This window comes from Cryptomeria japonica, chromosome 8 (assembly GCF_030272615.1).
Source record: "Cryptomeria japonica chromosome 8, Sugi_1.0, whole genome shotgun sequence".
NCBI lineage: Eukaryota > Viridiplantae > Streptophyta > Pinopsida > Cupressales > Cupressaceae > Cryptomeria > Cryptomeria japonica.
In genome coordinates this window covers 202,641,887-202,665,480 of record NC_081412.1, presented here as the reverse complement: position 1 = coordinate 202,665,480, position 23,594 = coordinate 202,641,887, and the positions used below count along the sequence as shown (strand labels likewise).

General features: G+C 40.1%; 1 protein-coding gene across 9 annotated transcripts in view; it reads left to right on the top strand.

Annotated features, from left to right (window-relative positions):
• The window catches only part of LOC131048348 (SPX domain-containing membrane protein OsI_21475), a 275,121-nt gene that overhangs the window by 143,464 nt on the left and 108,063 nt on the right, over positions 1 to 23,594 (top strand). For all 9 annotated transcript variants that reach the window (XR_009106396.2, XM_057982273.2, XM_057982271.2 and 6 more), the window contains one exon: positions 23,293 to 23,471. Coding sequence is in view for 8 of the 9 variants with exons in the window: in XM_057982273.2 (XP_057838256.2) it covers positions 23,293 to 23,471 (179 nt within the window). In the remaining variant the exon portion in view is untranslated. The remainder of the gene's footprint in view (positions 1 to 23,292; positions 23,472 to 23,594) is intronic.

Genomic DNA, 23,594 nt, shown 5'->3' with positions numbered 1-23,594 from the left:
TCATCTTCAGTACTAGCATTTGCATCCGAGTGAATTATTTCATTGTGTGTATCCTTTAGAACATCTTCTGCTGTGTCGGTATTGCCATCCTCATTTGATGCATTTAACTCAATGACAATCCCACCTTGTGGTGGTGGTGAGCTATTGTGAATGGCTTCTGCAACTGCAGAAGTTGATAGACCAGAAACTTTGCCAATTCCAAAGAAAGACTTTATGGTAGTATCTTTAAGTTTAAGTTTTGGGCATTTTGATGGCCTCCCAATCCCTTCAGTTTCACTGCCCTGAGGAGTCTTACCCTTGTCTGACATCCCAATCCCTTCACCACCCTGAGGAGTCTCACTCTCACCCTTGTCTGACATCTCAATCCCTTCACCACCCTGAGGAGTTTCACCCATGTCTGACTATGACATCTTGAGTCTTGACCTCTCACTAGGAATTAAAAGTTAAAACTAATACTATCAAGTATGAAGAAATGATTACTCACCTTTATGCCTTCTCAATTCTCTGAATCAGGAATCAGGAATGCCTGGGCCTGTGTTGCAAGATTCTAACTCTGGCCCTTCGCCCTACAATGAACTTCGACGCTCTAACTCAAATTACGGAATGCGAATCGAGAGCTCCCAAATTTACTAATCAGACACGAACAAATTGTAAGAAAGTCAAAGAGTGTATTTATATCAATCCATGATTGTTTTTTTGGAGAATTTGGCCTATGCGTGCAATGAACATTTAATTTAAGCGGGGCGAAATGGGTCCTCGAATGCTTATTGTTGGTGTAAATTATTATTCATCTTGGATATTATTACACCTTACTTAAGTTCACTTAGGTACATGCATTTCATAGTAGTTTGGGTATGAGACACTTGGGTGTTTGTGCCACATTGGGATAGTGTGTGTAGGAGAATTTCCACCTTTTATGGTGTTGATCTTGTTGTTACACTCCACATTCAGTGGGTTATCCACCTCATGTGTACTATTATATTATTTCTCCTACCTACCCACACATATTTCCTACCTACCCTTGTTTCTTATTGAGCCACATGTCATGTTTGTGTGCTCACATATCCATATAGCCTTGCCTATATAAGCAGGCTCATATTCATTGTATATAACAATTGATGATCCAATTGATCAGTATTTTCATCTTGATAGAATACAGTTTATTTCTATCATCTATTTTGTTCTCTCTTATTTGTGCTTTCCATTGCCTGTAGATCTTGGCAAAATCTCACACTTATAATGTTTTAATTGATATTGGTGAATTTGGCCGATGCGTGCAATGAACATTTAATTTAAGCGGGGCGAAATGGATCCTCGAATGCTTATAATGTTTTAATTGATATTGGTGAATTTGGCCGACACATGCAATGAACATGTAATTTAGAGTTGGCGAATTAGGTCCTAGGTACGTGTCGTTTTACTATTGCTGGCGAATAACGGAGGTGATCTAATACCCACGTCCGAGTGATTCCAGGCGAATATTACGGGCATGCACGTCAAACGGTGTGTGGTCAATGGCGAAGCCAGAATACAGTGTACCGTTAACCCTGAAATTCCGGGTGATTTGACCAACAATGTTGCCCTAGACTATTCGCCATTTCCTAAAAAAAAACTATGAAAAAATACGCGGAATTTGCCAATTGGCGAAGATTCGCCACTAAAAAAATCTCTGACTAATGATATGTTTGCTGATGGCCTTCAATTAATATCACCAACTAATCGCTTTAGCCCCTGAGGTGTAGCGCCATTCAACAAGAGGAAGATTGAAACTGCAATAATGAGTTGTATGCAAAATCGTGGATTCTCACCAGACTGATATGAATTGTTTCAGACTTGAGATGGATGGCAAATCTTGGTTGAACTCTTTTAGTCACCTCCCAAAATGAACCGCCTTGCTTCCTAGATGAAGTCGTTGTTCACCAAGGTGAAAAATGATGTATCAACAATGATCAGTGAACAAAATTGAGGGTCATATGAAGTCTACGCAATCTGATATATCTGCTATGCAACTTCGATTTCACCTTCAAGACTCCAAAATAGCATCGCCCTCCTCTTTAGATGATATCGCTGATCTCAAACACATAAAGGCATGCTTCTGCTATGACTAATGAGCAAGATCGTGACATTATGAAGGTCTGAAGCATAACTCCTCAAACCTGATATGAAGACTCCATAAGCTCAATGTGAAGAGCTGAATATTCCTCACTCACCAAGCAACCCTTCAGAGGATCTTTCACCTCCTCAGTTATGCAGATCGAAGGGAGGTAGCGTTCCCTAAGATCAGATCTGCGGACAACCCTTGGCTCCGCAACTTAAGACAAGAATATAACAAACAACTGATGCCCAACATGTCTTTCTTCTCTTCTATTTATCCATTACATAATACGTCACAACCACCTTCTAGAAGATAAGGTTAGGTACACTTTATATTATTTAATTAAACATGTTATTTTTAATGTACCTTTAATTTAGTAAGTAAATAAAATTAACACGTCTTCTGATACGTGTTATCTCCTTATAACATCAAAATAACAAATATTAAAGAGATGTGAAGTCACCAATCACCGCTATGTCGACCCCCTAAACAACTCCTTGGCATACAAGGGTCAAATATAGGCCAACCTCGACACAACTGCACGTGCTAAGGAGAAGGGGACATTACAAAACTGAAGCACTTTGAACACTGGAGATGATACAAATCCTCAGGAGACCCTCTACCCATCCTCATTAGCCTACGAGGGTCAGGATGATAGGCTAATCCTCAGTGAAGAACTGATGTCAACAAAAAGGGGACATCACAGTTCGCCCCTCTTGAAATTGCTTGGCCCCAAGCAATCTCGATGACAAATAGACTCCTCCACCTAGGTCCCAAGTGAAGACCCGAGCAATGTCCCTGCTGTCATCAAATGACTCTTGTAACACTGACACATCAAGTTGAACTTGCTGAATCAACTCATCCTTGCTATCTGTTGTCACTAGAGTAAGAGTCTCAAGTAGAGGCAACTCATAACACTGATCTTGGTTGCTACCAAACTTGGCACAAGGTATGCTATCATACAAACTGTTCATCACATGTGCCATTGAATTGTGCATCTGAAACAAATCACGTACATGAGGGTCAAATGTGAAACTGTATGCACTCCTCACCATGTACACTGCTGAAAACTCCTCTGCGAGTCCTGTTTGAAAACCCGATGCACTGCTAGGATTCCAAACACTACAATCCATGCTCACCTCAGAACTGGGGTCGTGAGAGTGATCAAAATCTATCTCAAAGAGTGGGTTATCACATGACCAAGCAGTGTCTATCTCAAACAAGGGATTGTTCACAAACTGAACAACACCTCTATGCTGATCCAAATCATACCATTTTGAATCTCTAGAGTCATGAGCAAACGAGAACCCCTCCTGAATGATCTCATGCTCGATCTTCTTGCTCTCCTTGCTGTAGAGAGAGATAGTATGCAGGCTCCCATCCGCAATTCCCCTCAACACATAAGTCCTATTATTCATTTCAAATCTCATTTCCAATTTAGGCACGTTGAGGGTGAATATTCCAATGTCTTGGAGCCATTTCATGCCCAAAACTACATCTGTTGCACCCATATTAACTACATAAAAATCAGCTTGTAGTTCATTATCATTTAGCCGTAGGGTGAGATTACATATCCATTTGGTGTACATGAGGGTATATCCATCTGCAACTTTGGCTCGAAAACCATTGAAATCCTCTGTCTGTAATCTGCATTTGGCCACAAATCCCTCATCAATAAAATTATGCGTTTCTCCAGTGTCGAGCAAAGCAATGCAACGCTGTCCACTAACTAATCCTCTAAATCGGAAGGTAACCTCATCCCGGACGTCTGCGAATATTGCCATAGGGGATAAGTTCCCATCAGGGTCTAACTCTATTGTAGTTTTTCCACCTTCATCATCCCCTATTGCAGCCTGCTGATCTGAATTTTCAATGTCTGAATATTCATAATAAGCCCACATTATGCGGTTTGCCTTGCCCTTAGGCCTCAAAGGGCAGTCATGATCTCTGCTGTAAGGCTCCTTGCACCAAAAACATAGTTTCGTCTTTCTTAGCTCTTCTCGTGTCTCCTCATCTACCATGGTACCTGGTTTTTTTTCTTATCATCAAATGGTTTAGGACTCTCATTGCTGGTGGAAGGAATATCTTTATGTGAGCTCTTTCTTTTTGAGGCTGTGAGTTCCATGCTCCTAGCCTTCCTCATGGCTTCCTATAGTGATGGAGGGTCAAAATCTTTAACCCAACCTCTCAAAGGTTCTAGAAGTCCCTCAATGAATAATACAATCAATCTCTGCTTAGAGATATTAGTGACCATGACAGACAAACGTTGAAACTCTCCAATATAGTTCTCTAAGCTCCCAACCTACTTAAGCTGAGTTCCCTGAAATATGATTCTGGATCCTTCCTATCAAAACGCTCAACCAACCAATCAACGAACTCCTGATATGAGGTGATAAGATTATGCTATAGGGTGATCATTCCATTATGCCCCCAATCATTCGCTACTCCATCAAGATGCAATGTGGCAAATTTGATTGCATCTCCCTTAGTCATAGGCCGCAAATGGAAGTATGTGTCCAATTTATGTATCCAATACTGAGTTGTGACCTTCCCACTTCCATTGAACAATGGTAGAGTCAACTTGCTAGTGGCATATTCCAAATCCTTGTTTTGCTTTCGCGGCCTTCTGTCTTGCCTAATGTTTAGTCCCTACGGTGAGGTTGATGAACTCACAGATAAACATAAATATTCCACACATACCAACAACTCATGTAACAAGAACATTCATGTATATCAAATCATAGATAACAATTACAGGAAACATATATGGCAGAATTATGGTATCTTTATTTCATTCCAAATATGCTAGTACAATGTTAACTTGTTGAGGTTCCATCCATACACTATATAGACCCGACGGTTGGCCAAGTGCAAACTGCTTGAGCCACCCGTCCAAGAATGCATCTATATCATCGTCAACCAGTGTGCCCAACACCGCCAACTCCTCCTGGCTATCCCCTCCTTCCGTGTCTGCCATCAGTATGTAATATCCCCACAATTTTTTCCCAATTTTTTCCACAATTACATTCAACACAACACTTGTTATGGATAGGAAATGAAAACTAAATGCTGCTGAAAGTAACCCTCCACTTTCTGTTCACTAAGAGCCCAATCTGGGAGGGTGAGAGCACACAGTGTTGAGGGGATTGTTAGATGCCAATAAATGAAAATGATTACAATCTTCGGGCGGCAAGGCAACCCCTTCCGCTTATACAAAAGGATATTGAAAACTATGCAATCACCTGGTGGTAAACCAACCAAGGACAAGCCAAATAACTGAAGAATGCAATCACTCAACCGCTTGTGCAATGGGAGGACAAAATTAAAAACTCAAGATAGGCGGCCAAGCGAGCCTCTTCCACTTATGGAGTGGGAGCCAACTAAGAAATCTGAAAGATAGATGTTAGTACTACTAACCAGCTTTACAAATTCATTACAAGATTTTTGAATATAAGAAATATTACTAATCTAAGATAGGCGATTGAGCCAACCTCTTCCACTTATGCAATGGGACAACAAAAAGGCAAAATGTTGTTGTTAGTACTACTAACCAGCATTACAATAAATATTAAATTTGATAGCCAAGTACTGATTATGAGTTGACAACTGTTACAACAACTCCAATCATCATCTAACCACCCAATCTACTTGAACTGATACTTACTAAAAATAGTAAGTCATGAAATCATCTCCGAAAAACATGCTCGTCGAACCCAGTGAGAGCTCAAAAAACCCAAAAAACCCTCAAAATTTGGTTAGCTTCCACCAACTTACTAAAAATAGTAAGTTCTGAATTCCTCTCAGAACTGAATGCATGTCATATCACTGAGTAGATCTTTGAAAACCCATAAAAACTTCCCTAACAGAAGTTCCAAACTCCAACTGCTTCCCACTCAAAATCCACCTAGAAGCTGGAAACCCTAATTCTGCCAAAAATAGCCTACGGACCTCCTGAATAGGCTATTCCCCACCAGGAATGATCACTGGCTAGAAGGGGACATTACACAGTATGTCCACAGACTCCTTCCCTCCTGGGGGGTGTCGTACTGCCCTCAATCGCTATGGTCACCTCCTTCCTACTAGTACATGTCGTACTAGTACCTGCCTCCTGTACGGCCACCTCCTAGCTCTCATCACTTCGCACGGTGTCCACTTCCCTTGCATGCTGCACATCCATCCCTGCCACCGTACGATACACCACTATTGTGCCGCCTAAGTCTCCATTCGTATGGTCTGTTGGTCCACTAGTACGGTTTGCTGCTTTTGATACGGCTTGTGGTTCTAGTACGGCCAGGCCTATGTGCGACAACGACACCCGCCTTTGTGCTGGAGGCGCCCCTTCGTCAACTTTCCTGAACAACACTTCTACTCGTCTCACGTTGCCTACCGAGCTAGCCATTGTGAGTGCTTCCTTAAGTACCAGGTGCGCGAAAGGAGGTAATTTGGGTGGTGTAAATTTCACCAGAGTGCTTCTCCACCGTGCTCACAATCCTCCATGCTCCGGCTGCTGTCCTTCCTCCTCCCCTTCTTGTTGTTGTGACTTCGCTTCTTCTTCTTCCTCTCCTCCGGCATTGTGCGGTGCCATGTGGAATCCCTCATCTCCACTCTCTTGTTCCTCTATTTCCTCTGCTTCCTCATTTGAGTCTTCCATGCCGCTATCTTCTTCCACCTCAATTGCTATGTCCAACTTCTTCCTCTTTGCTGGCTGCATGGCATCTCCAAGGGTGTCCAGGTGAACATAATAGTACATGGAGGGTTTGTTGAGTTCCACCCTACCGTGTGGCTCAAAAGTACCCCACATCTTTGAAGGTACCTGTGTTTGTACTGCATCCTGAAACAAACTAATGGCATGGTGGCACATATAGAATTTTTTATGCTCTAGGTAGAGGAAATCATGAATCCTCTTAGATAAGAGTTGCGCCCAATCATAAACCTTACCATACTTGATGCTGTTCATTAGTCCTATCATCCGATGGCTATGTCAGATGCTTGGCTGGCCCCTGTGAGTCTTCTTTTCACCAAATCCATCAACATCCTCCACTCTCTGGGTGCAATGAAATCACGCTTCAGTCCTCTACGGTTATTTGTAGACCAAACACTCTTCCATTGTTCTTCCATCAAATCATCCCTGCACGCCAAGTCCAACAACCATTTCTTTTTCTCCCTAGTGAGCTTCTTGGTTGGTTTCGTTGCTAATGCCCCCTTATTGTGTATACCAAATACCCTCTTCAAGTCCTCAGTTTTGAAGGAAACCCTTATTGTGCAGCCCTGAAACTAAATAATCGAGTCTCTCTTGTGGCGGTTGTATTCGGACACCATGGTACGAAGCACAGGTTCAAAATCCTTAATATTAAACGTCGGCATCTGAATGGCATGGTCCACCTGTGCTTTCCGGAGAGAATCTTTTATCACATGGTCTGAAGGGTTTTCCTCCCACCAAGTACGACATTCATTGGCGGTCACGCTCTCAAAAGCCACATTTTCTGCAGTGAGTCCTTCCAGGCCCTTCTGTATTTTTGGTCTGATCTTCACCTTTTTGCTGCTGCTGCCAGGCTCCGTAGCTGTCATGTTGGCGCTATGGTTACCTTGACCTCCATGCTGATTTTTCCCTTTGTCACTTTCTGTTCCTTGGCCGTTATTATAATAGTTCGAATTTGTTGTTTTACTGGGGTCCCCCCAGCTAGTACGGACCATCATACCAAATTCCTTGCAAGCCTGCTGTACGGTTTGCCAAGTTTATGCTTGCACGTGATACTTCTAGGCCGTACAGTTTCTTCAACTTGTACAAAATCTACCCACAATTCCGTACGAATGGCTCTAATTCCTGCATGGATGCCTTCGATTCTTTTTTGCAACTATTCCCTGCATCTACGGAGGCCAACATTGGAAGGATTGTACGACTGCTGTTGGTATGAGGTACACGTCCCCTTCTGCTGGCCGTATGGTCTTCCCTATTCTCCAGCTAGTATCTGTACATGATCGTACGGATCGCTCTTCTCGATGCCGTGCTTTGTCTGATCAAATGGTTTTTCGTACGGTACAACCTCTATCCCGTACGTGTGTAGTGTACGGACTTCCTGGTTTGCTGGGCGTGTACCGTACGGATTAAATAGTTGTACTTCACATACTACTCCTATCATGTCTATACATGTCGTACGTACGAATGGGCTGATTCCTCCTGTTCGTGGTGCTCGTATGGGCACATACGGCTGGTTCTCCTTGCCCCCTGCACCCTCCAAATCGGTCCGTACAATCTTTGCTCGGGTTGCTCTGCGATGTACGGATCCATATAATCCTGTACTTCGTCTGCTTTCTTCACTCGATTTTCTTCCTCTGCAAATTCTGCTTCTACCAATTCGATTCCTCCTGTGTGATTTGTAAAAATGGGCTCTTTGGGGATTTTTATAACCATTTGCACTTTCCAGGGTTAGGGTTAGGCGTAAATATTTTATTAATTTTTTATAAAATAATCTCCTTTTTATTAAATGTATTTTTCCTTTATTTACTTCCATCACTTTTATCTTGTTCGGGTCTGTCTTTAGTACTTCCTTGTAAACAATGGTGGCCGAGGAGCTTTCCTTGCGGCACCATGAACTTGCACTTCTTCGGGTTGAGAGCTAGCCTGGCTCTCTGACACCTCTCCATACATTCCCCAAGTGCCTTCAGATGAGTATCCTGGTCACTGAAAATTGACCAGTCATCCAAGAACGCCTTGAAATTCCCTACTGAAATTTTATCAAAGGTGTGTAAAATTATTCTTTGGAAGGTTGCCGGTACATTACATAGCCCGAAGGGCATGCGATTGTAGGCGTACACCCCCGTCTTCCACCACGAAGGTGGTCTTTATCTTATCTTCTTCAGCAATACTTATTTGGTTGTACCCAGAGAATCCATCCAGAAACATGTATATCTCGTGCCCAGCTACTTCCAAGATGCTGTCCATAAACGGGATTGGAAAGGGATCTTTGATTGTTACTGCATTTAGACACCTAAAATCCACACATATCCTTATCTGGTTGGCCTCCTTCTTGAGGGAAATAATGATTGGGGAGACCTAGTCACTTGTCTCCACCTTGAATATGATCCCAGCCTCCAGCATTTTGTTGATTTCCTGATTCACTTTCGCAGTGTAGTTCTTGTTCATCTGATTATTTAGAATGAACCTAAAGCTCTGATACCATGTTAGTTTTAAGCATCAGATGTTAATCTTAAATAATCAGGTTATAACAGAACAGTAACAACAATAAAAACACAAAACAAGACACCAATACCTTGGGAAAACCTCCCTCTTGGAGGTGAAAAACCCAGCCACAAAGTACAATGTGTATTATCTCAAATGTAGGCAATTAGACGGCAAGAGTGCTTATCTCAGATTGCTGTTCAACCAGCAAGATAGCAGATTTGAATTCCTCTTTATATGATAATGGAGATTGCAGCCCTTATCATCAGAATCAAATTCGCTCAAGGCAAGTCTTCATTAGCTTCGCAAGATCTTAATAGCATCACCTAACAGCCAGCCTTCACACAATGGATGAGGAGCAACGTCGCACAAGAGACAGAGAGAGATTGCCAAATGTTGGAGAGCAGATTACATGTGTTGATAGCCTTAAGAATGATTCGCCTTGTATGTAAACTGATTCATTATGCTATGCAAATGACTTGCTTATATACTTGACTTGTGGTGTCAAGTCTCAAGTCGGCCTACCTTGTTAATTTAATAATAATATTATGTATATCGTCCAAATAGGTCTTGACCTATTAAGCCGTTATTGCTTGATTGCCTTTACCACACGCTACATGAGTTTGGGCCCAGCCCAATTACATAATCGCTCAAAATACATATTGGGCCTACCCTATCTACAAGTTGCATTTAATATAGGACCACAAGTTGCATCGCCCAATTAGGGTTAGACCAAATTACAAGTTACATTTATAGGGCCTGTCCTATCCACAAGTTACATTATATATAGGTCTTGCCCAAGCAAGACATAATGACAAGTTACATGTATTTGGGCCCAACCCTAAGTTCGATTTACATAATAGATAATACATGTGTATTTTAATTGTCATTGACAACATTAAAATACAATAGATAGGTATCCGAGCTAGCTACTATTTTAACATAAAATACCAAAGTATTTTATCCTCTCTTGAACAAAGTTTCCCCGAATGCTGAAGATTTCGTCTAAGGATCAATCGAGGCAACTCCAAGATTCTTATATGTAGGGTCTCTACGTGTGGATAAGCTTTTGTGGTGTGATGTGATTATACTGGAATCACAAGGGGACTTATGTTTGATGGCTTGAGTGTTTAATCTGCTGAAACTTGAATCCTATCTACTAGCTGGAAGATAAAGAAATGGCAAAAGCATAAGGTTTAAAGAATCTATTCTAGGACCTAGAATGCGAGAAGATGGATGAATGACTAGTTGGAGTTCTACTGGGCTAGGTCTCACCATCAAACTGAACAATTCAACACTAGCTCAGTGCGATCTTCTAAGGGATGCTTTGATTATGTTCAAATCGTACATCATCAGACATTGATCACCATTCAAGATAATACATGAACAATAGACGTGTAACGACTCGAGATTAAGCTTATTCTATGCCAGTTGACCGTGCAGGGCGCACTTACAATCAGTAAGAGGCTAGTGGTATGGACTAAAGGATTCCACACAAGTACATTCAACAAATTCCTTTATTCAATCTAATTATTTACCATTTAACATGAAGATCCAACAAGAAACCATGTGTATTGCAAGAAACAACACATTTCACCATAACTTAAATGAAAAATGAAGTTTATTTACAATCAAGGCAACAATTTCTTGCCTTCTCTTCCTAATCTACTCTAATTGCTATTCTATTCACTATTCTATCTGCTGATTATTCACTATCGACTATTCTCTAACTATTATTAGCTAACTCTTAACTATTAACCCTTTACAAATGAAGAGCCAAAGCTTTATATAGAGATTACAATTCAATGACTCTGATCTATTTAAGATCAATGGCCAAGATTTTACAATGAAAACCCTAATTAGGGTTTGTTACAAGAAACTCTCCTTAGCCAATGAGAAAATTACATTCCATGAATGTGGACCAATAGATGTCAGAGGTAGGTGCCTCGAAGTTTGTGCCATCATGGGTGAGTCAGGTACATTGAATCTGGACATGCTGAGGTGGAGCTATCTGACTGGAGGAACAGTGACTGGGATGCCACCTTGTCTTGTGTTTGCCCTTGCATTGACCTTGATTGATCTTCCTTCATCCTTGATGTACTTAGTGAATGATGTAACCCCTTGACTCTCATATGTTTGATGAAGCCTCCTTATGGTCAGATCACTCCTTAGTAGCCCACTTCGCCTCGAAATGCTTACAGGACCTTTCTTCTAATATCTTGTGATCTCTCCATGTGTTAGAATGAAGTCTTTGAGGATAGCTTGGAACTCCTTGAACACTTGAAATCTTCCAATGCTTTAGAAGCACCTTGAGTCCTCCTCCATGTATTTGAAGTGTCCTTGATGATGATGGGACTGGAATAGGTCGCCCTTGTCCTGGCTTGATCCTCCTCCATCTGCAAAACAAACCAAAAGATGATTAAGTATACATGATATATTTATCTTAACATGGCATTTCTTACCTTAAATCATTAACAAGAAGGCATCAAAATAGAATTCGCTGAGGATCCTTTCTAGGGACAGGTCCTATAGGAATTTCGCTTTGGACCCTTTGGAAGGGCCAGGAGCGATTTTCGCTATTTTTCTCAATTAGACCTCATTTTCAACATTTCACAACCTTGGACTTAACCTTCAAACCTCCTTCCATCATGACCTCACAACTAGCCCCTTGCCCAGCTCAAACAAGGTGAAAAATAGGGATTTTCATGATTAAGACTCAATCCACCACTTCCTTGCTCCAAATTGCATCTTAAGGCAAAAATATATTAGTCTTCCCTCCACCAAGGCCTAGGAATCCATATCTTGAACTCATACATGAGCAAATTATATGTTTTTGAGAATTTCGCTCTGGACCCTTTGGAAGGGTCAGGAGCGAAATTCATACTTTGCTTGTTTTCCCTCACTTAGCTCCATCCTTCATGCATTTGAGTCATTAAAACAAGTCTTTGGCCTTCGAAATTACTTGGGAATGAGCTAGCTTGTAGATTGGAGCAAGGTATAAAGCTTCATGAAGAAATTTGCTCTGGACCCTTTGGAAGGGTTAGGAGTGAAATTCTTCCTTTAGGTTGAATTCCTCATTCTTACTTCGTTTCATCTTGACTCTCACCTTTCGATCTCTCTCTCATGAAGGAAACACTTGTTTGACCCTCAAGAAGGCCCTAAAGGAGAAATTCGCTCTAGACCTTGGCCAAGGACAGGATCTATAAGGAATTTCGCTCTGGACCGTTTGGAAGGGTCAGGAGCGAAATTCAAGTTTTAGCTCAAAATCTTCAACTTTTGTGATCACAACTCAGCCAAATGCATGCCTAGGGGTATCTTCAAGTTCAATTCACCTTGGTCAATGTTTGGCTCAACACAAAATTGGGAGGAAAAATGTAATGTCCCCATTTTAGCAGACATGGTTTTTTGGTGATTAGCCTATCATTCTGACCCTCTTAGGCTAATGAGTATGGATAGAGGGTCTCCCGAGGCTTGTATCAGCTCCAGAGTTCAGTGTGTTTCGATCTGGCTTTCGTTTGGTATCATTTGGACTTCATTTTCTATACTTACTATTTATAGTAAGTTTGAGATGTTAGAGATGGACCCCTTTTATTTTTAGTAAAGGGGTATGGTCATATGCAGCTTCATCATGTCAGCTCCCAGCTCAGACGGTGTTTAAAAATGTTGAGTATTAATGGAGATATTAATGTTTATTTAGTTTAAATAAACATTAATGTTTTGAGCTTATATTATTAAGTTATAATATAATTTTATATTTTAACTTAAGTAAGGGTCCAAGTATCATTAAAGGGGACCATTTAATTAATTAATTGTGGCTCTTTTACCAAGGTGAAATATTAAATGACAAAGTGAAAATATTATATCATTAAATGTCATTTAATATCATTAATTGATTTAATGCCTTATTGGAGAAAATCGAACCTTCATGGGAAATATATATAAGGCTTTTGAAAAGAAGAGAAGGGGGATTGATCATTGTTATTTTTGATGAGAAGACTTGTCTCTTGGCTTTGGAGAAGAAGCTAGGGTTTCTGCAGCTTGTCCAGAGTATCGGCATTGGAGAACGTGAAGACTTCATTGCATCAGCAATCTGAGGGTGTGAGATATTCATCTGAAGTTGCTCTTAGGGTTGGCTTCATCCAGAAGTTGACATTGTGCTGATTGGGGATTTATTTTCAGATTTATTAGCATAGTTGAGGGCATATGTATATGGCAGACTGAGAACATCATACAGAGGGTTTATTTGCTGCTACAGTGTCATGAACAGTGCGCATGAACAGTGCGCTACAATACCCGTGAATAGTAAACACTACAATATCGCGCTACAGTACCTTGCCAATTTTGTGGTCTTTGTAGAGACCAAATTGGAGATGTTTGTTCAGATTTATGATGAAGATTGAATAAGGAGTCTTTGGCTGCTTCTTCTACATTCTGCAAACCCCTGTAGCCGCCTTCATCACCTACAGATTGGGGTCGATTGATATTCCAGGTGACATTCAACATTGATCAGCCACTTAGCTTTCATGCCAACTATTTGCTTAAATGCCTAATGGCTGTAGGTGTACTTTGGGATGCATGACAAGTGTTTGTCTTAATGTCTACTAGCTGTACTAGTTAATTTCAGTCATTCCATGTGTGTGTAAGGTCTAAAACAGCTAGCATATCATTTCTATAACAACTTTGCATTGTTAGAAGCTTTCCATAACTTCATTTGCAGCCTACAAACCCAAAGAAGACAAATTAAGAATTCACTACAGCAGCTTCAAACATTGTATGCCAAGTGTTTGACAATATTCCTTGGGGTTCAAATAAGCGAAACAGGGTCAGATTTAGCCAAGGGATATTACAAAAAAAGGAGATTTTGAGAATTTCGCTCTAGACCCTTTGGAAGGGTCAGGAGCAAAATTCAAATTCTAGGCTTGATCCTTAATTTCACTAACTCCAATCCACATTGCAATGCAAATATACATCAATCCACCCTCAACCACGCCATAGGAACCAATATTTTGCCCTCACACAAGGAGAAAATAGGTGTTTGAGGAATTTCGCTCTGGACCCTTTGGAAGGGTTAGGAGCGAAATTCATGTTTTGGACAAAATCCTTCATCTCCTTCACTTTAAATCGCTTCAAAAGGCAAAAACATATCAATCCACCCCCACTACGCCCAAGGAAGAAAGATTTTGGTCTAAACAAGGAAGAAAATAGTGCCTATGGGAAATTTCGCTCTGGACCCTTTGGAAGGGTCAGGAGCGAAATTCATACTTTGGGTTGATTTCACACTTCTTCTCTCCTCAATTCACTTCAAACTTGATTTATCCAACCTCCTTTCACCATAATCAAGACAATCCACCACCAAATTAGCTCAAAACAAGGTCCTTCTAGTGTTTAAGGCAAAACAGAGGGTCAAGTTGAGGATTTCTCTCTGGACCCTTTGGAAGGAAGGGTCAGGAACGAAATTCTTGTTCTAGGTTGATTTTCACCACCTCATCGCCTCAAACTACCTTTCAAAGGCAAGTACACATCAAAATTTTCCCAAACATGCCTTAGAAGTCAAAAAACTTGGTCATAACATGGAACAAAATAGAGGCTATGGGAATTTCGCTCTGGACCCATTGGAAGGGTCAGGAGCAAAATTCATCCTTGAGCGCATTTTACACTTCTTTTCTCCTTTCCTTTCCTTGGATAAAACTTCTCAAGCCTCCTTCAATCACCATCAAGTCAATTTGCTCTCAAACTGGCATTCTACTTCAAGATTTTGTTAGGAAATAAGGTCATACAAGAATTTCACTCTGGACCCTTTGGAAGGGTCAGGAGTGAAATTTGCAATTATACTCAAATTCCTTACTTTTCATCACTTCACTTTGTTTCACACCTCAATACTCTCTCAACTATGCCATAAGGACAAGGTTTATGAGGCAAATTAAGACCAAGAAGGGAGATATAAGGGAATTCGCTCTGGACCCTTTGGAAGGGTCAAGAGCGAAATTGAAATTCGCTTTGGACCCTTTGGAAGGGTCAGGAGTGAAATTTGACATTTTAGTCTCTCCGTCAGGATTCATATTTGGAATATAACATTTAAGTATAAGTTTCTTTCTTATACTTTAAGTTATATTCCATATATATTGTCAGGATGTTTGAGAGTGGTTTTGGACCTCCAGGAGTTATAATGCAAAATCTAGTTTTTGGAGGATTCTTCAATTTTCTAGACTTAGTCAAATTTCAGGATCAGGATGATATTCCAGACTTGGCCAAATTTCAGGACATTTGAGGATCAGGATGACATTCCAAACTTCTCAAGGCGAATTCGCTCTGTCCTTGATGTAAGGGATGGGACCTAGGAGGACATTATGCATTCAACCAAGGTTTGATTTAGCAACTTGAAGTGCGATCGGATAGTACACAAAAAACGTCCTAAGAATGATCTAAATTACCCCTAATCACTCAATTGACCTGATCTCTTGAGGAGATCCACCTGACTCAAGTAGAGCTTGCTATCCTAATGAGCCCCTGGCGACCCTTCAATGCAAAGGCTAAAATCCCAAAACCTAAAAGACCAAGAAAACAAACCCTAGAAAGCAAAAAGTAGGGGTCCCCATTTGCAATAGGGCGATGTGTGAATACGTCACAACAGGATGGAACTTCTTAGTCTGGTGAGAAACTTTCTTCTTGTCTTTACGGAATGGGAAAGGCTTTGACTGAAATCTAGACTTAGGGGCAGCCAACTCCATGCTTCTAGCCTTCTTGATTGCATCAGCCAATGTGGGCGGGTCAAAGACTTTTACCCAACCTCTCAATGGTTCTTTAAGTCCTTCTGTGAATAGGACCACCAGTCTTTTCCCCGAGATACTACTAACCATAATTGAAAGACTTTGAAATTCAGTTATGAAGGTGTCCACAAAACCCTGCTGTTTGAGTTGTGCAAGCTCTCTAAACTTCACCTCCATATCCTTGGTATCAAATCTGTCTATCAACTTGTTGGTGAATTCAGCATAGGTATGGATCAAGTTATGACCAAGGGTGATCAACCCATGGTACCACCATTCGTGAGCGGCTCGATCTAGGGGCAAGGTGGCGAACTTGATGGCCTCTTCTTCGGGCATAGGTTTTAAGGACAAGTAGTTGTCCAACTTCTGCACCCAAGCTCTAGCTGTGCTCACACTGCTTCCATCGAAGTGTGCTAGAGTGACCTTCCCAAGGGCCTGTTGATAATCTTTGGGGGTGGAGTAACGATTATCATATCTCCCTTCCCTTCTCTTCTTTTGATTCATGTATTGGTCAAGAGACATAGCATTTCGAATCTCCTGGGGAAATGCTGCATACTCCACAAAACTGGTCCGAATCTCCTCAGCTACAGGAACTTCAACTTCAGGAGGAGCGGTTTCCCTTGGAAGGAAAACGGGTTGCAATGGCCTAGTCACTGATCCAACATGCATTCCATTACTATTGCTGCCATTGTTGCTACCATTTCCATTACCACCAGAGTTGTTGGAAGTGCTGACATTATTACCACTCATATTCTGAATTGGATCTTGATTATGCCCCCCTCCAGCACCTTTCCTAAAGGTGGCTATCATCTGGGACATCATGTCCATCATAGTGTCAAATTTCTTCTCTATTTTCTCTACAGCCATAGCTGTTTCATTTTGTCCAAATATTCTTTCCCCCATTGAATTTGCCGAGTCTACTGAATCAACTTCCTTATCTCTGTTTCTCGAGACTTCTGAAAAAGTCTCTTCAAAAGGCACTGCAGGAATCTCATACTGTTGGCGTCTCTGTTCTCTGTTGTAGTAGCGGACGTCTTTGTCACTCATGGAAAACTCTGTTTACTCTGACTTGACAGGCTGGCAGGAAAACCAACTCTGATACCACTGTAATATTCCCACTAATTTTTTCGGTTTTTGAGCACAACAAATATTACAATGCACCCGTTAAAGTTAGAAAATATAATCCCAATACTATTGAAAGTAACCCTTCCACTTTCTGATCACCAAGAGCCCAATGTGGGAAGGTGAGACCATATGGTGATAAGGGGTTCGTTAGCTCGCTAATCCATTGGAAATTACAATGCAAATACAATACTACGCGGCAAGCCAGCCCCTTCCACCTTTTAGCAGGATGAAGAACAAGAACTTGGCGGTAAACCAACCATGGTAACAAAGGCATAACAAAACTAAATCACTCTACTGCTTATGCAGTGGGAGGACTTTTACATAAAAATATCACTCAACCACTTGCTCAGTGGGAGGACAAAGATGAATTACAAGACATATAGCCGGCTAAGCCATCCTCTTCCACTTGTTCAGTGGGAAATGCAACATAGAATGATTTGGTTAGTACTACTGAAACAATTCTTACAAAGATAGAGATGTGAGAGAAGATAGAATTAAGTACATATCTCAAGAATTCAATAACACATTCTCACCACAAACACTACGTGCTGTTATGAAATCAGAGACAATGAAAACGCAGAACCAGCCATCGCCAAAACAACTAAAATGTTCGTAACTCTCTCAAAATTGAATGCAATCATGCCAAACCAAATGCAAATGAAGCGTATGACATAAACAATCAAATCAGTACCTTGAAACTGCGATTGGAGAGCAACAACTATGATGCACGGAACCCGAGGCAATTCAAGAAATGGCGTTTTGGCTGAAAATTTCGATTTGCAACTATAAATTGGAGAGTTCTCCAAATGTCACACCAATGTAGGAGAATTATTGTCTCTCTGATATGCTTCCAACGAGCCCTCACCCAGAATGATGCACCCAACACGCAGATAGCTATGAGCAAAATACACTTCCAGCCAACACACACTAGCAACACCAAAAAACGCAGCAACACACAACTCTTCACCAACACACCCAAAAATCACCAAACAGCTCAGAACTTCGAACCACAACTAGGAGTGATGTCTCACACTCGAAACCGGAAGGAAGGATCTAGGAGGTATTCACCCTCGAAGAAGTCTGGAGTCATTCCGACATCATAACGATATATTTTCTGTGGATACCAAATGAGGAGCTAGTCACCTGATTATATATCTTTTCAAGTGGAATTCCAATGATATTGCCTCCAAATTCTCCTCATTCAAATTGCATTTCATTTCATGTGGTGGACCCAAGATTGGTGCCCATTTCCCAAGTCCAAAAATTGCGCCTAGGAAGAAGACCACGATTTTGGCATGATATAACTTTGAAGTATATCGAAAATAAATTCTCCTTATGTCCATCAAATAATTTGCCCAGGCATAAGTTAGGAAAAGTACCAATTTCTGCACAATTCCCCATAACATCAATCAGTAATAAAAATAATTAAATAATAACCTTAGGATAAGGAATAATATTTAATTAAATTGCTGATAACTCCAGTACTGATTATCAACAAAATCTGGATGAGGCTGAGCAATGAGGATCACCGAATTGTGTTGGAACAAGACCAAATCCAGGACTGCCAAAAATAGAATGCCCAAACTACCACTTACTAAAAATAGTAAGTCATGAAATAATGCTCCAAAAATCGGGATCTTCGCAACCAGAGAAAGAGCGTGGCGAGCTTAGCAACTTTGCACCATCCTGACAGCCAAACCCTAACTTACTAAAAATAGTAAATTCACATTCCACCCCTGACAAGCTAGGTTGGAACTCCAAAGAGCATGGAAACCCTAATTCACCTTTCCACATAGCCTACGTGTCTCCGGAATAGGCCAATCGACCACTGAATGCATCATCACAAGGAAGGGGACATTACACAATCTCTCACTCTCTATCTCACTCACTTTATCTGCTCTAAATTCTAGACCTATCTATCTCCCTATCATTCTTCCGATATTCCCTCTCTCTACCGCTCTCTATCTCACTCTCTCCTCTCTGTCCCAAGATCTAGACCTATCTCTCTACCTCTCTCTCTCTCTCACCGTTAGACCCAACCTTAGTTTGGCAAGGTTGAGGGGCCACAACGGACCCCTAGGACTAGACCGTCTAGTTCTACCTCTCCCCTAGTTTTTACTAGAGCTGAGAAGAGGAAGATGTAAATTGTTTTGATGTTGTATTTACTTTTAGTTTTAAAAAAACAATTTGCTATTTTAATTTTGCTTCAGACTATCAGGCTACCAGCCATCAACATTCCACACGAGGATGCCATTTTGTACCCAATTTGCATTTAAATCAATCAAATATATCTAGACTTAGTTTGTTTCTTTTGTGTACTCATATATTGACACATCGGATGCATCTACTCATTGGATTTTGCAAAAAAAAAAGCATTCTGATTAAATTTCAGCAAATATTTAAATTGTCGAATTTTCATCAAGTTTTTGCTTTTGCCAAGTATTTCAACTATGGTTATGACCATCCTTCAAAGTTGTGACCGTTGAAAATGGGAAGTGTCTTTTTCCCAATTCGCATGTCTCTTCATGATTAACACACTCTTCTAATTATTATTTTTGTTTAGGCTAACTACTCCTCCATCCATCCTAGAGGAGATTGCTGCCACTAAGGAGAGGGTCAATCTCTTCAAACAAATAATAATTAACATATACCTGTCATACAGTATTCCCAATGTGAGGATAGGCGATTGTAGCATTTTTACGATTAGTGAAATTGTGAAGTCTTACTTGTGCAAGACAATTTCATGTTGTGGTTTGCTATCTATTCGATGTTAGATTGGGGGCATGACATTCACATCCATGGAATGCCTAACTCTTGTGACGTTTTCACACATCGTCCCATTGCAAATAGAGGTTATTGCAAATAGAGGTTGTGGATTAGCTTGGTAGGTTTAGTTGTTGTTCGCCCTTGCTTGTGAGAGGGGATGAGTTTAAGGATGTGGTTGTGTCAAACTCGCAAAGTTGCTAGGATTGTCAAGATACAAAAACTTGTCAATTTGCAAGTTAGAGGGCATTAGGGGTTTGAGATGGCATGAGCTAGGGTTTTGATGTGAAACTTGACAAAGGCATGAGTTTACTCAAAAGATCGATTTTGATAAATGTTAGCTTAACAATTTCTGGTTTGTACAAATGAAGCTTTGATGGCAATAGCAGTAGTATAAATAGCAAGGAAAAATGTTTTTTGGTGACTGAGTAAAGGTCATTTACCTTTGTGATCAAATGTCTATGTTTACTTTTCTTAGGTGGTGTTGAAATCTTTTGTGTATATCTAATTTGGATGATCAAGTCTCAAATTGCAAAGCTATCTAATTTGGCTGATCAATTCTCAAACTGCAAAGGTCTTCATTTTGGCCGCCCAAGCTTTGCAATGCAAAGGTGCCTTCAAAATCCGCCCAAGCTTTGCAAGATGCAAAGGTGCCTTCAAAATCCGCCAACTTTGCGAATTGCAAAGGTCTCCAATTTAGCCGGTTCATTTATAGATTGCAACGCTAGTTAATTTGGCCAATCATGTTTTGGTTTGCAAAGGGACTTAATTTGGCCGATCAAGTGGAGAGATGCAAAAGGAGTTAATTTGGCCGATCAAATTCATGAATTGGAAAACAATTCATTGTGGCCGATCACACCATGAGTTGCAAAGGTGTCTTCAAAATCCACCCAAGTGTACAAATTGCAAAGGTCACAAATTGCAAAGATCTTCTATTTCACCACCCAAGCTTTGCAATGCAAAGGTCTTCAATCTGGCCGCCCAAGTCCTCAAGGTGGCAATTTTATCAGCAGACTCCATTCTGATTTGCAGCGAATCTCATCTCCAAGGTGGTGATTTTGGTGACAAATACAAACAAGTTTTATTCTGATCTGTGATTCAGCATACAAAGCACACCCAGTCCAGGAATTTGATGATCTTTTTGATCATTATATTTGATCAATATTCACTTGAACAATGCGATTTTAACGGAGAAAAGGTTTTAAGATCAAATTGAAGACATCTTTTATCCACTTTGAAGGCAAAATTATTTGAAAATTCACTTTTCGTCAAACCTATAGCAAGCACAAAATCAGACATATAGAAGTGGAAGGTAAGTGAAATTAGTGTGTATTCTATGTATTTGACACACTTTTGTTGCTTTGCAAGTGATTAAGTAAGGAATCAAGGACAAGTCAACATCAAGATCAAGCTCAAGTCACGCAAAGCAAAGATCAAAGTCAAGACCTTGGAGCATGGAAAACAGACAACTTAGATAATGATGAAGGAAAGTCTTACAATCTTGAATTCCCTTTGGCAATCCAAGAATCAAAGGCAGTACACCAGGTGCACCATTCATCAAGTGTATCATGAACAAGGGAGGATCAATCAAGGTCATCACACAGTCTACATCAAACATGATCAAGGAAGCAGATAGTTTCAAAAGAGTTAATCAACGTTCGCTTCCCATCGTCATCATATTGAGCAAATTTTATAATGTTGAGTATCAAGAAATATTACTCAATACTCATTCATGATGATGAATCAAGTCTACAACCAAGTTGAGATGGCATCCTAGTCATCATTCCACCAATAAGAGGAATTCCACATCAGCATGACCAAATGCAATGCACTTGATTCGTCATATGGAGGCACAAACTTTGAACTACCTACCCTCATTTTCTACCGCTTCATAGTCAATATTGAACCTAAAATGTAATTTTCTCATTGGCTAAGAAGAGTTTGTTGTAACAAACCCTAATTAGGATTTTCATCTTGTAATCTCGACCATTGATCTCAAATCGATCTGAGCGTTTGAATTGTAACGAGCTCTCTATATATGGCTCAATCTTCTCATTTGTAAGGGTCAATAATGAATACTTGATAGGTGTTAAATACTTAGATGATTAGAATAGAAGTTAGATTAGGAGAAGGCAAGGATTGTTGCTAAAGTCTTGTTGTAAAGAGCATTTGATTGCATTGAAGCTATGGTGAATTAATGTGTCATTTTAACAAGTTGTATGGTCTTTAGTTCTTAATTCATTTGCTTTCATGTTGACTAGTTGAATGCTAGAGCGTTGTGCATGATTCATGGGGAAACTCCTAATCCATACCACTAGTAGTTTGTTGATTGCAAATTCACCTTGTGTGGTCAACTCGAATACTTGAATGAGCTTAAATTCAATTCTTATTCAATCATTGATATGCATTCAATCAATGGTGTCTATGCTTATAATGATTTGAAAATCATCTAATCTCCTTAGAAGATTGCGCTAAGCTTTGTGGAGTTGTTGCTTTGCATTTCAAAGCAAGGCTTAGTCGAGTTGCACCAAAGATAATCCATCGTTCCTACATTCTTAGACTTCCTAAACCCTACATCTTTTGCCTTTTTTTTATTCTCCAAGCAAGTAGATAATCAAAGTTTCAGCAATTCAAGCATCCAATCATTCAACGTAAGGCCCCTTAAAGAAACAACAATCACAACGACCAACCGTGCTTATCCACATGTAGTGACCCGACATTAGGAACCTTGGAGTTATCTCAAGTGATCCTTAAGCGATTTTTCAACATTTGAGAGACTTTGATCAAGAGAGGATAAGATACTTTTGGGTATTACAGTGAGTTCATGCACTGTCATGTGTAAACAACGAATTAGTCGTTATAGAACCATGCCTATTTATTTTGTTAATTATTAGCAGAATTATAAATTTTGTCTTGCACATGAACCATAATATTATAAAGTATAAATTGTTATATGTACATGCCTTAGAACCATATAATAGATATTGTTTAGGCTTATAATTCCATGTATTTCCACATCATGCAGTTACAAGACCATTTAGTGATTTATGGGATCTCATTGAACTATCATATATTTTTTAGACTAAAAACCAAAACAAATTTGACGTCCAAAGCAATGCCAGTTTAGATAGAAGAAAACAAGTGTAAATGAAAATATCAAAACATTCATTAATAAATCTGTCGAGTGTGCAACTTCATTCAACTATGTTTCTCCTTTTGTTTTTATACCTTTACATTATCTAGAATTGTGCCCCTATATGCATGCTTCATCTATTGTAGTGTTGTTATTTAGTGTCTGCAAAAGAGTACTTTTTATTGGGTAATCTAATGATTTTTCACTAAAAATCTTTAAATTATTTGTACAGGTTCAGTTCAACATGACATGGATGATGATAGTTTGACTGAGCCACTTGCTCAAAGTCTAGAGGCAAGAGAAGAGGAGGGTATCCTAGATACAAATGGTAATGGTGGAACACATGATATATCACGCCAGCCAGCAAACTCATTTTTTGAAGCATATAAATTTGTTAGTCGTCCTGTAAAGGTAAGCTTTTGAAACATGGGATCAACAATTTCACTGGAAAAATGATAAGTGTGTAAAGCAGATCATAGGTGTCTTGTACAAAACTTTAATACAAAAATTGTTTGAAATAAGTTACTCTTTTTC